This window comes from Phycomyces blakesleeanus, assembly GCF_001638985.1.
Source record: "Phycomyces blakesleeanus NRRL 1555(-) unplaced genomic scaffold PHYBLscaffold_21, whole genome shotgun sequence".
In the NCBI taxonomy this organism is placed as follows: domain Eukaryota; kingdom Fungi; phylum Mucoromycota; class Mucoromycetes; order Mucorales; family Phycomycetaceae; genus Phycomyces; species Phycomyces blakesleeanus.
This window is the reverse complement of record NW_017265154.1, coordinates 562,551-575,046: the sequence shown is the minus strand read 5'-3', so window position 1 is coordinate 575,046 and position 12,496 is coordinate 562,551. Positions and strand designations below refer to the sequence as shown.

General features: G+C 33.4%; 2 protein-coding genes across 2 annotated transcripts; one reads left to right on the top strand and one right to left on the bottom strand.

Annotated features, from left to right (window-relative positions):
* Positions 1 to 4,665: 4,665 nt before the first annotated feature.
* On the bottom strand, positions 4,666 to 6,963 carry PHYBLDRAFT_66183 (hypothetical protein; the record flags this gene model as incomplete). Its single annotated transcript, XM_018441598.1, has 7 exons — positions 4,666 to 5,001; positions 5,089 to 5,157; positions 5,301 to 5,613; positions 5,818 to 5,935; positions 6,100 to 6,132; positions 6,241 to 6,299; positions 6,383 to 6,963. 7 exons carry the CDS (start codon positions 6,961 to 6,963, stop codon positions 4,666 to 4,668), a joined length of 1,509 nt encoding a protein of 502 aa, XP_018287635.1.
* Positions 6,964 to 8,234: 1,271 nt separating this feature from the next.
* Positions 8,235 to 10,781, top strand: CK2B (casein kinase II subunit alpha CK2B; the record flags this gene model as incomplete). Its single annotated transcript, XM_018443357.1, has 8 exons — positions 8,235 to 8,341; positions 8,692 to 8,905; positions 9,015 to 9,125; positions 9,322 to 9,405; positions 9,479 to 9,643; positions 9,757 to 9,905; positions 10,016 to 10,164; positions 10,243 to 10,781. The coding sequence occupies 8 exons, from the start codon at positions 8,235 to 8,237 to the stop codon at positions 10,278 to 10,280; spliced, it is 1,017 nt and encodes a 338-aa protein (XP_018287634.1). The 3' UTR covers positions 10,281 to 10,781.
* Positions 10,782 to 12,496: the final 1,715 nt, after the last annotated feature.

Here is a 12,496-nt window from a genome sequence, read left to right as displayed (position 1 = left end):
AATGGGAGTTCTTAATGTAGTCCATTTTTATTTAAAGATGTCTAATCTAAAAGAAAGGAAATCGTCGAAAAACTTAATTTCTAAAAAGCTCTCTGTTTTTTCTAAATTTTTTTTTTGAAGACTTCCAAGAAATAAAATATAATTCTCAAAAACTTTTCTATTGGTCTAAAAAAAATTATAATCTTCTCAAATGTAACCGAAAATACTGTATAACTCATCATTACATCCTTTTCCTCCTATTATTTTCATGGCTCTTTTATGTATTTATATATACACACATTTTAACATGGTAAACTTTGATCAATCGATTCATAATTAATCATAGTGCGATTCTTTCCATTAGGATCACTGTTACTATTACCATCGATTAATTGATTCATTATAAGCAAATAAGCAAATAAATATTCAAAAAAAATGTGTGTTGTTGAATGGCAAGTATTGTTTCTTTATTTTATTGAGATTTTTTTTTTATTTTATAAAAAAATAAATAATATTTGAGGCAGAGCGATTTCCGGTTTTTTGGTCTTCCTATTCTGGATTTTTTTTTTGTAATGTCTAAAAATGTCCAAAAGGCCGTCCAGATAATTCCACCAATAGACACTGCTTATTCACATGTGGACTTCCAAAAAGAGCGAATTAAATGTGGCAAAGAATAAAAAGAGAAAAGTATATGGTCAGTGTGCTGAACCAAATAAAAAAAAAAATTATGCTTTCTCTCTCTCTTAATATTATCTTTTTGATTTATTTTGTATAAAGGATAAAATAATGTAAGTCAAGCGTCATTTCTTACAAGCTGCATACAAGCCAAGTCGAATCAAATCAAATCAAATTATCTAAAGGTTAACGTATAAGAATATGACTTGGATTGTAAAAATAATGAGTAAAAAGAAGAAAAAAAAAAAGGGCTTTTTGTCATATTTCTATTGACATTCTTACATAATTTGAAACCGCTACGAGAATTGGCATGATTTAAACCCCTTTTTTTTCTATAATTATTTCAATAAAATCAAAGGCCGAGTAAAAGAAGACATAAAATACATACAACATATATAGCATATACAATATTGAAACCTTGTAGCATAATAAGATTCAAAAATAGGGAGTTCATTTGTTTTGCTTTGTTCATAAAAACAAAACAGTAATCCTACGGGATCAATATTTTCTGGTGGGACACGACATTTCTATTTAACCGTAATTAATTCTGACCACCTCTCCGGGACCCGGTGACTTTAATCTTTCGGGGCAAAATGGATTGTTCTAAAAAAACTAGAGGTAAAGCTGTTTACCCTTTCCTCCAAAGGTATTAGGTCATACCATGCCGTCCCAGAAAAAGATCATAGCAGAATGGGCACAGCTTGTGGTACAGGAGAATCAAAATGTCGTGTCCCACTAGAAAATATAGGTCCTGTAGGATTACTGTTTTGTTTTTTGAAACATTGAACAAATATCAAAATATGACCCAAGAAAAAAAAAACAGAGAGAGTAATTATGAGTGATGCAACGTTTATTTTTTCTATTTTATCCTGTTAGCCTGTCCTGCCAGTCTGTCCGTAAGGCTATTCTTCTTTTCCTCCTCCTGTCTTTTATTTTGTATTGACCAACCAAAAGCAAAAGACATAATATTTTTTCTTTTAATTATTATTATTATTATTATTTCAGTTGGTAGCCAGCCTTATCAATTGTCACACAGCATCTTTATGAAATCAACTTTATATATAGTGTATTTGTCTATGGTGTTCAATATAATAAGGTCAGGTCCTTCTTTTTTAATATATGTATGTATGTATGTTTGTCCTTTTTTATTAAGAAAGTTATCGATCAAAATAATCACGGGGGGTGTTTATATAAAAACATCCAAAAAGTAACTTTTATTTATTTATTTTATTCCTATTTAGAGCTAACAATACTCTTACTCTTACTGCTGCTGCTGCTGCTGCTGCTGCTGCTGTTGTTGTTGTTGTTGTTACTGTTGTTTTATAGTGAGATCCATGCAAATCCTGTCATTTGTTTATCGAGACTTTCGATCCAAATCATACACTATATGACTCACACAAAGGTCAATACAGTACTACTATCATAATCATCATCATTGTCTCAAATACCCAAAACTTTCTCCCCCCAATTTTTTATTTTATTTTATTACTGGTATTATTATTGAATTTACCTCAAATATCATTATTGCCTATTGCCTCTTGATCTTGCCTCTTGACCTTGATCCTGATCCCGATCTTGATCTTGATCAGTCCCAGTTCAGTTTAATTCAGTTTAATTCAGTCCAGTTCTGTCTTGACTTGAGCTGACCTCTGAGAAGCAAGAAGTAGTATATAGCTTTATAAAGTGCATATATATATATATGTATGTATGTATGTATGTATGTATGTAGGCTTATTAATCAAATATTCACAACAAAGGTTAACTGCTGTGAATCTTAAAAATAAATAGCTCTTGTTTTATATATTCTTTTAAGAAAAATCACGGTCTACAATCCCTATCACATCAGCACCCTTTAATTGTAAAAAAAAGGTGTCTATGTATGTGAATATATATATACACTCTTTATCCAAAAATAAATATAAAAACCTAATTTACAAACCCTTAATTGTCACAGATATATAGACCAAGTCAGGTATAATTTGTTATATGCTCCAAAGACATTGGTTGATTCCGTAAATATAAACCTTCTCTCCACATTTACATTATGCTTGTCATATTCATTTTAGCCAAAAATAACAAGAAAGTTCTCTATGAAACTCTTTAATATTATTAATGTAAAGATCAGTTTATTCTGTTTCTGACATCATTCTCTAGTCTGTGCTGATAATTATTTAAGTATCTAATTTATGGATTACACCAACAGTCTACTTGAAGAAAGTTCATCAAGAATACAATCTACTGTTATAAGCCAACTCCAATCATCAACAATTGCCTCACAGTCGAATCATACAAAACAATACGTAGCAAATAAATTATACAGAAAATACTACAAATGAGCTTACCTGTCTTTCTTTGTCTAATTGGAGGCGTTGTACTTCCTTAATTTTCTTCTTATTCTTCTTTTTCAACTGACAATACAAAATCAATTTTTTTTTGCATACAATAACAAGATCCGAAAGATCCGGTTTTTGTGCACACGCCCAACAACAATAATCAGGGAGCAGATACTATCCTATTTTCACCAAAATAACATACAAAGATTTACAATACAATTTAGTAAAGTACAATGTTCTGTAGACTATATATCCACTCTACAGATTGCTAAATACTATCTTTTGCTCTAGCTTTTGCTTCTTCTTTTTGGGCACTTTTTAGCGGGGGCTTCAAATGAGATAGAATAAGAGTAAAAAGAAGGAAAACATGTCTAGTGACATTTCCCTCGGTTTCTTTCTTTCCTGTGCTATTCTCAGGCCAAACAGGGTTCACAATCCCTTCTTTTCTGTGTCCGATACTCAAGGCCTTTGACCAGCTAGTGTACTTCACTACTGTCCGCCCAATTCCGTACACACTTAAGAAAGACATTGTCTACGAAACCTGGAGCGAATAGGAAAATAGGATATATCCAATTTTTCACAGCATCTTACCCCACCTATTCCTCTTTCCCTTTTTCTCTTTCGTTTCTTCTTTTTACTACGCCACATTGTATTACAAGCTTTAGGGAACACAGGATTGCCCTGAGCCAAAAAGCAAGAAGATTAAAGAAAGACGGAATAATTATCTACTAGAAATTGACAGCATGTAACATACACAGTACCCATATACAGCCCCGTCCAATGTAAATATCTCTATATAAAAATAAACAAATAGACAAATTACTCCTCTACAGTATCACTGTCATCTTAAATCCCGATCACACCCCCAATTTCCCTCTTCCACTCTTCTTTACTGCACGACACTCATACAACCAAAATCAAAAAGGCAATTATCTTTGCTATATATATATATCTATCTATTGGAGTCGACAAACGTCTTGTGTTCAGAAACATTCAATTCAAATTTTTTCTTTCTTAACGTTATTGAATTTTAAAAAAAAACAAAACAAAGACTTGATTTCTTTTGTCGTTGTTGGTTATAGGTGATGAATTATGAACAGAACAGTCTAGTGCTTTCAATAAGCAATATATTGTTGATCAAATCTAACAAAAAATAAAACAATATAAAATGAATCAGTTTCGCATTTTTAGAAACCAAATTTACTTGCGCTTACTTTTACCTCAAACCAAGTGCAATTATTATTTCTTATTCATTTGGCCAATAGCATAGTTATTTTTGACATTTTATAAATCTATAAAGAGAAAGTCCAAGAAGTATGTCTTTGAGCAATATCTTTAAGCCTTTTCTTTTTTTTGGCCTTTTATTCATTTTGTACATGCTTTTAATTACCGGTAAACTTATATTTGGTGATTGCCTTTGTATAATCATAGTATATATTTAAATGTATATCAAATACCAAATATTTTTATTTTTATTTTTCTTCCCTTGTTTTTTTTTAGGTATGTAATATCGATAGTGATAGTTAAATAAAATTTGCAATTTATTAATTTAAACAAATCTTTGTTCTTGAGCAGTGTGGCATGGTATGGTATATCGTGGTATGATATAGTGTGGCGTGGCGTGGCGTGGTGGGGTGGGGTATAGTGTTTTAATTTCATTTCAGTTCTTTTTTTTTGGTTACCATAGAAAACGACTTGGAACTAACTGAGGAGGCATGACTACTGTGTCCCGGAATCCTGTGAGTAGAGATCTTACATATTCAAATGCATTCTCCCACTCTCGTGACATTTGTACAGAGTCTGGCAAGATATACACCCTACATTCAAACCACACATCCTCATCCTCCTCCTTTTCCTTCTCGCCCTCTGCTTCTTGAGAAAGTGCAGCCAGCTTGGAGAATTGAAGTGCTAATCCATGGGCACCCACATCAACCTGTCCATCATCGTCATCAACCGGCGGTCTGAATCCATACAGAAAACATGCCAATGGTATTGTTTCTAGCGGAGGGCGCGTCTATAGTTGTAACAATAATAATTGTAATAATAGGTTAATCTTGTCAATCACTCTTTCAACAATATTCTGAATTTTGTTTTGCCTTACCTCTTTGGTTTCAAAATCATATAGTCTCAGATCGGTGCTATACAAAACCGCCCAATAACGATTCCATTTCTTATTGTATTTTGTATTTTGTATTTTGATTATATACATATGATAAAGAAGACGAAATATATAAAAAAAAAGGTTTATATTATAGTCAATTATCTCTCTGTCTCTTTCTACTATTCCCCAATAAAATAAAATAAAAAACTTACAGCTGATCTTTGGCCACGAGCATAAAGTGTCATGTAACCGGAAAATACAGGTCGATTAGTCAAAAGAGTCTGAGCCTGGTGGCTGACATACGTGCCAAACACAACCAAGACTTGGTATGTGGCGGCACCTGATCCAGAAGTCTCTCCATCTCCAATCGTGTATCGACGCAACTTCTTGTCACTATATTCTAATGTGGCATCAAATCTGTGCTGTCCTACACACTCTTCTGGTGCACGATGACTGATACGATGGAGCATTGTTCTTGGTTGAGCGTAGACCTTGAGCGTGATTGATGACGGTTCATCAATATCACTTTTGTACCCACAAAATCAAGTAGATATATATGTATATAATTGTGAGCAAAATATAATATTTACTTACTTACTTAGTTGCATACATACATACATACATACATACAATACAATACAATATAATATAATATAATATAATATAATATAATATAATGTATGTATGTATGTATATGTTGTATAAATAAATAAATAAGAACATCGTTACCATAGAAAAGTTTCTTCAAGTTCTGTCTGAATTGTGTTCTTGCCACATTTCTCACTCGATCCAAAACTGCCCACAAATATTGATCGATCGTATTCAACAGAGCATCTAAAGTGGCTGGCTAAAAAAACAAAGAAACAAAGAAACAAAGAAACAGATGAACAAATTGATTGATTATAAATGTTAAATAAGGATGGTTTATCAAAAATTGAAAGCTCACTAAATAAATATCAAAGCTTCTTTATATAGTTATACATGGGTGTATAATTCAATTGAGATAATTACGTTTGGCATGGTTCTTGGCAATAACCTGAAGCACTATAGATTCAAATCAATTTTTTTTCTTTTTTTTTTAAATATATTTTATATAAAACAATAACAACCAAGTCCAATTGATAATAGCATAATAACTCTTTTTTTTTCTACCTTGAAGATAAAACATGGCCTTTGCTTGTTTTCCATCTGCATATTGTATTTCGCTTGGTCTAACAGTAAAATCAGAAATGAATCATAAAAGAGGATATATTATGTAATCAGTTAATTGATTTATGGACTACAATTGACTTACCTTGTGTATTCCTTGTGTGGTTTGCGAAGGACTATCGGGTATAGAGAGTGGGCAGAGAGCTGGGGAATTCCTACGCCTTCTGCCGGAGAGGAGTCTTTGATCCACTGTAACTTGTCCTCCGGCAGTTGATCCAATGTTTCATATGGTCCATTATAGTACATCAACGGTTCCGAAGGCAGTCTACTGTTATTCTTATTCTTATTTTTACTTTTGTTCGTACTCGTATTCATATTCATATTCGTACTCGTATTCATATTCGTGTTCGTATTCGTATTCGCGTTTATATTTTTAGTCTGTATTTTATCCTGATTATTTGGCTTTTTTTCGGTATTTCTTGATCCAAGTTTTGATTTTGTGCGTTCTGGCATAGGTGATTCCTCTGTTGATATGCCAACTTGTGCGGCGGATCCCAGGTGCGTAAAAGATCGTCCAAAGAATGTCTTGATTGAGGTCGCCGAAGGTAGCGAGAAGTCTCTAAAGGAAGGAGAGGGCCTGATGTGGCCCAGGAACCCAGGCCGTGTCCGATGTTGAGATACATAGGGACTTTGCATAATAGGGTTGGTACGAATTGAATTGAACATGACTATAGACTATCCGCTTATTTGATTATCGGTAGATTTTTTCTTTATTTTTTTGAGAAGAAAAAAGGTAGATTGATAATGATATTAATAATATAGTATATTGTTATATATTACAATGTACTATATTATATTATAATAAGCTCTTGGAGAAAGAGAGACAATTAGAAAGTGACAAAGAAGAAGAAGAAGAAGAATATGATGATAAAGAGAGAAGCTGTTTATTTTCTGTATTGAAATTTGTTCTTAATCTTTAGATTTCCTAGTGTACGAACAGGCCAGGAACGCATTCAAATCACAATAGAATATTCCCTCTCTTTCTTTCTTTTTTTATATATATGATATATACTGCATTTTTATACATTATCTTTAATTACAAATCTCAAGATGTATTTGGATCATCAAAAGACTTATTTAATCAGATTCTTGAATATTGAATACATTGTTCAAGATGTACATACACCAATATATATATATAAATATACGTGTATGTGTATGTATGTCTATCTGTATGACTACTGCTGTAATAGAACGATTTTACACTCGCAGTAACATTCCAACCTGTGCACACTCTCATTTCTTATTTTTACTATTTGAGCTCACATCCCTAACCTATCCACACCCAACAATAAAATAAAATAAAAAAATTCCAGCAGGTGTACGGCATTTATCTTTTCGATTTTCGATTTTCTTCCGTCTTGGATTTCCTTTTGTGGATATGAAAAACATTGATCCAAAAAAAGACGATATTAAAAAGCGCAGCTCCCACAAAACTCACTAAATAACGCAAAAAGTAAAACATTATTCGGTATTATTGGTCAATTAAGTGTACGTCACAACTATCACGTGATCTAATAGATTTTTCTTATCCATTTTCAAATATTGGTTTACTCTATTTGCTTACCTTTTTTTTTTTCCCTTGATTGTACAAGTGTATATATGTAGTATGTGTAGCATTTTACAAACTTTGTCTTATTTTCTCTTTATTTCTTTCTTTCTATCAAAACCCCAACAATATTCTATTAAACATACATACTCACAATCTTATTTAAGATATATGTAGCTCATACAGCTTAATTAAACAAAAAAATAAAATAAAATAAAGAGCTTATTACTATTCAATTTTGCGAAAATAAAATAAAAATTTAAAAATTTAAATAAAAAATAAAAAAATTTAAAAAATAAAAAAATTTAAAAAAAAAAAAATTAGTTGCGCTCAATATTTTTTGGACGATAAAAAAAATACCCCTCCCTTTGGTTGACTTGCTCTCCTAATGGACATTATCATGCAGGAGCCAAGTCTTGCCCGTGTCTACACCTACGCAAACGTAAATCAGCCCAAAGATTACTATGAATATGATGCACTCCAAGTCAATTGGGGGTATGTACAATGAGAACCTGAAGTAAAAATAATAAAATAAAATAAAATAAAAAGAGTAAGAAGAGGAAGAAAGAAGAAAGAAGGAAGAAGAAAGACAGAGATATATAGATACATAGATATGTAGATAGAGAGGCTTATCAATAAAGCTGTATTTCTCTTTTCTTTTTTTCTCTCTCTCCCTCTTGCTCTTTATCTTTTGCATACAATTATATACATACATACATACATACATACATACATACATATGTTTGCATACATACATATATACATATATACATATATACATACATAAAAAAATATAAATGTATTTGCATTCTTTAATATAATCAGAAAACTCATAATTGAACCAGATTCCAAGACAACTACGAGATTAGCCGCAAGGTCGGTCGTGGAAAATACTCGGAAGTGTTTGAAGGCTTAAATGTCACCAATGGCCAACAATGCGTCATCAAAGTTCTTAAGCCTGTCAAGAAGAAGAAGATCAAGCGTGAAATCAAGATTCTTCAGAACTTAAACGGAGGACCAAACATCATTGGACTTTTGGACATTGTTAGAGATCCTCAGGTGAGCGAGATTTAGTTTTTATTTTATTCTATTATTTATACCGATACCAATACCAATATATAAAAGAAATATTGAAACCATGTTTGTTAACAATTGAAATGCTTATCAGTCTAGAACACCATCCTTGGTTTTCGAGTATGTGAACAATACAGAATTTAAGATTCTTTACCCTCGCTTCACTGATTATGATGTTCGCTACTACATGTACGAACTCTTGAAGGTTTGTTGTGGAAATAGTTAATTAGTGTACAGGTGTGCGTGTGCGTGTATGTGTTTGTGTTTGTGTACGTGTGGGTGTGGGTGATGGGTGTGTAAGCGTATTTTATTTTATTTTCATGTTATTAGTAATTAAACTCATATTTTTTCGTTTTTATTTTCATTTTTCATTTTTTATTTTGGTGTATGTGTGTATATAGGCTATTGACTATTGTCATTCCAAGGGCATCATGCATCGTGATGTCAAACCTCACAATGTGATGATTGATCATGAGAAGCGTCAGGTAAGATGAGTTACATATTATTTTGTACAAATAATTGCAATATACATATATTAATACCTTTTATACACTACAGTTGCGTTTGATTGATTGGGGTTTGGCCGATTTCTATCTTCCTGGCGCAGAGTACAATGTTCGTGTCGCATCCAGGTGTTTCAAGGGACCCGAGCTTCTCGTCGATTTCCGCTTGTACGATTATAGCTTAGATATGTGGAGTTATGGTTGTATGTTGGCAGGCATGGTACGTATATTATACTTTTACCTTTTTTGTTCATTTGGAAAGTTAATTTTTTCTTTAAAAATAATAATAATAATAATAATAATAATAATATGTGCGTGTGTATATGTATGTAGGTCTTCCGTAAAGAACCTTTCTTTAATGGCCATGACAACTATGATCAATTGGTCAAGATTGCCCGCGTCTTGGGTACTGACAGCCTGTTCACTTACCTTAAAAAATACAACATTAAACTTGACCACCAGTTTGATGATATTCTTGGAAAGTAAGTTGGTCTCTAAAAAGCTAATAAGATAAAGAAGATAAATAAATGAAGTGGATCAAATTAAAATTTGCTTACATTTATTATTGTTATTTTCCAACAAAACAAAAAAGGTACCCAACAAAACCATGGAGCAAGTTCGTTGGACCTGCCAACAAGCGTTATATCTCGGATGAACTTTTTGATCTCCTTGATAATTTGCTTCGTTACGACCATCAGGATCGCCTTACAGCACAAGAAGCTATGGACCATCCTTATTTCCGTAAGTATTGAACCAAATATACATGCATATATGTAACGTTTCTGTAAACTCAAAACTCAAATATTACAATCTTTTTAGGCCCCATTCGTGAACAAGAAAGCGACAAGACAAAGTAGTCATCCTGTAGTGCGTCCCTCTCCCACTTCTTTTTTTTTAAAAGAAAGAAAGAAAGCCAGGCCAAACAAAGCCAAACAAAACAAAACAAAGCAAAACAATATCAATTTTTACATTCCATGACCTTTCCTTTTTGTTGGCTATTTGTACATGGTCTTGTCTACAAACACTCTTTTTCTTTTCCCATAAAAATAGATGAGAAAAGCACTACAAGTCAAGTCAATAGATATATACATACATACATAAGCCAAGGTCCAGAACCAGAAGAATTTGAATTCATTATAATACTTACTATTTGATCAAATAGCTTTACCTTGTCTTTGCCAAAAAATAAGATTTAAAGGATACTATATATATATATATATATATTTCACTTCTTTATAAACAGGACACCCTATATATATATATGTGTGTGTGTGTATCAGAAAATAATGATAAATCCCCAGGATCGAATTTCTTCTCCAAAAATAAACTATGCGATATATGGATATTGCTCAAAATTCAATTACTTTGTAGTAATTTTGTTGGCCTTTATGAATCATCAACAAATGGCTTCAATGATTGTGTGTCCAATTAACATGTTCGTTTCTTTATTTCAATCGAGGGGGGGGGGTTAATTAACTGATTGATTGATAGTGTTTTTAAAGAACAATGGTATATTCTAATATCTTATTCTTTGTTAGAAAATAAATATATTAAATAAAATAAAATAAAACTTAATTGCCTTTTTTTTATGTCTGTCAAAAGTTTGTACATATCTCTCTCTCTATATATATATATATAAAATTACAATCTTCGTTTATTTGTAAGAAAGAAAATGTATATGGATTATAGTTGTATCTTTTGTCTATATTAATGGGTTCATGTACAGAAGTGGAGATTTCTAGGAATGAGTATCATGACGATGAAGGCGAAGAAGAGGGCGAAGAAGAGGGCGAAGAGGAAGAGGAAGATAAAGAAAAGGAAAAAGGTATTTTAGAAAGAAGAATAGCAGCTACATGGGATCCAACCACCAAAAGGCACTGAAGTAAGAACCGAGGTGCAAAAATCTTCCAGGTCATCAAATGGCGCCTGAGAATTAACACAAACAATGCGGAAAAGCAGGTTGGGATAGCCTGCATGAGTGGCATAAAAAAAAGGGATGCCTTGTTGGCTTCACTATTATTTTGTGCTAACACGACCATCCAACCCAACCAGGACGCAATGTGGCCTGCCAGGGTTGACATGGTCACCAGTACCATCCCGCCGTAGTAGTTCATATCGTCAAATCCAATAAAAGCCGCCTTCCATGGTAATGAAGTAGAGGTGGCCTGGTGTGCGGTAACAAAAAAGAGGTGTTGTCCGAGAACATGAAGCAGGTAGAATCTTGTAGTAACGCTAGAAGCTTGGCCACCAACTACCCATCCCACCACAAAAGGAAACGCCAAAAGTACAATACATCCCAGGGGTCGCTGGAGCATCCCTAGACTCACACTCCACAAACAGAATGTAGTCCAGCACACTTTCTTGATATCGGTTGCCTGATTTGGTCCACAAGCACGCATCTTAAATGAAGCAAACGATCCAATAGTTCCGAATAAGCTTATAAAGTAGACCATTCGAGGCATGTAGACATCAAGCGCCCTTTTAAAAAAAGCAGCGTAAAGTGTTACAGGAGAGCGGTCGATGTGATGTTCTAATGCAGCCATTGTTTCGGGGGAGTTTTGATAGATGTCAAAATATTGTCGAAACAAGACAAAGCAAAGTGATCCAATGTACGCTCTCAACAGGACCTTGGGAAATGCATTCGTGCTAATGAGTGCATGTCGCTGGTAAAATCTGTTGAGACAAACCACCAGGCAAGCGCTTGTAATGATCCAGATCGCTGTGACCGCTCCATCACTTTGTCCGAGTCCGTCAAATTTTAGATATCCATTGTGGATGTATGAGCAATGAGGGAATTGTTCTTCACGGCATTGACCAAATATTCCGGTCAACCGAACGAATATCATGACTACAAGCGGACCAATAGACGTATCCAAAAACTTCCTCTTGGTCAAATTCGAGTATGATATACTAGAGAGATCAATCAACAGCCATCCGATGCAAAGTGTTGTGGCCACAAAACGAGTACCACGATCTTCCCAGATAACAAAGCTGTTGGATCCCAAGGTCAGGGCTTGTAGAACAGCCAAAAGACCCAATCCTGCCCAGGGTCGGCACACACCTAAAGATGCAC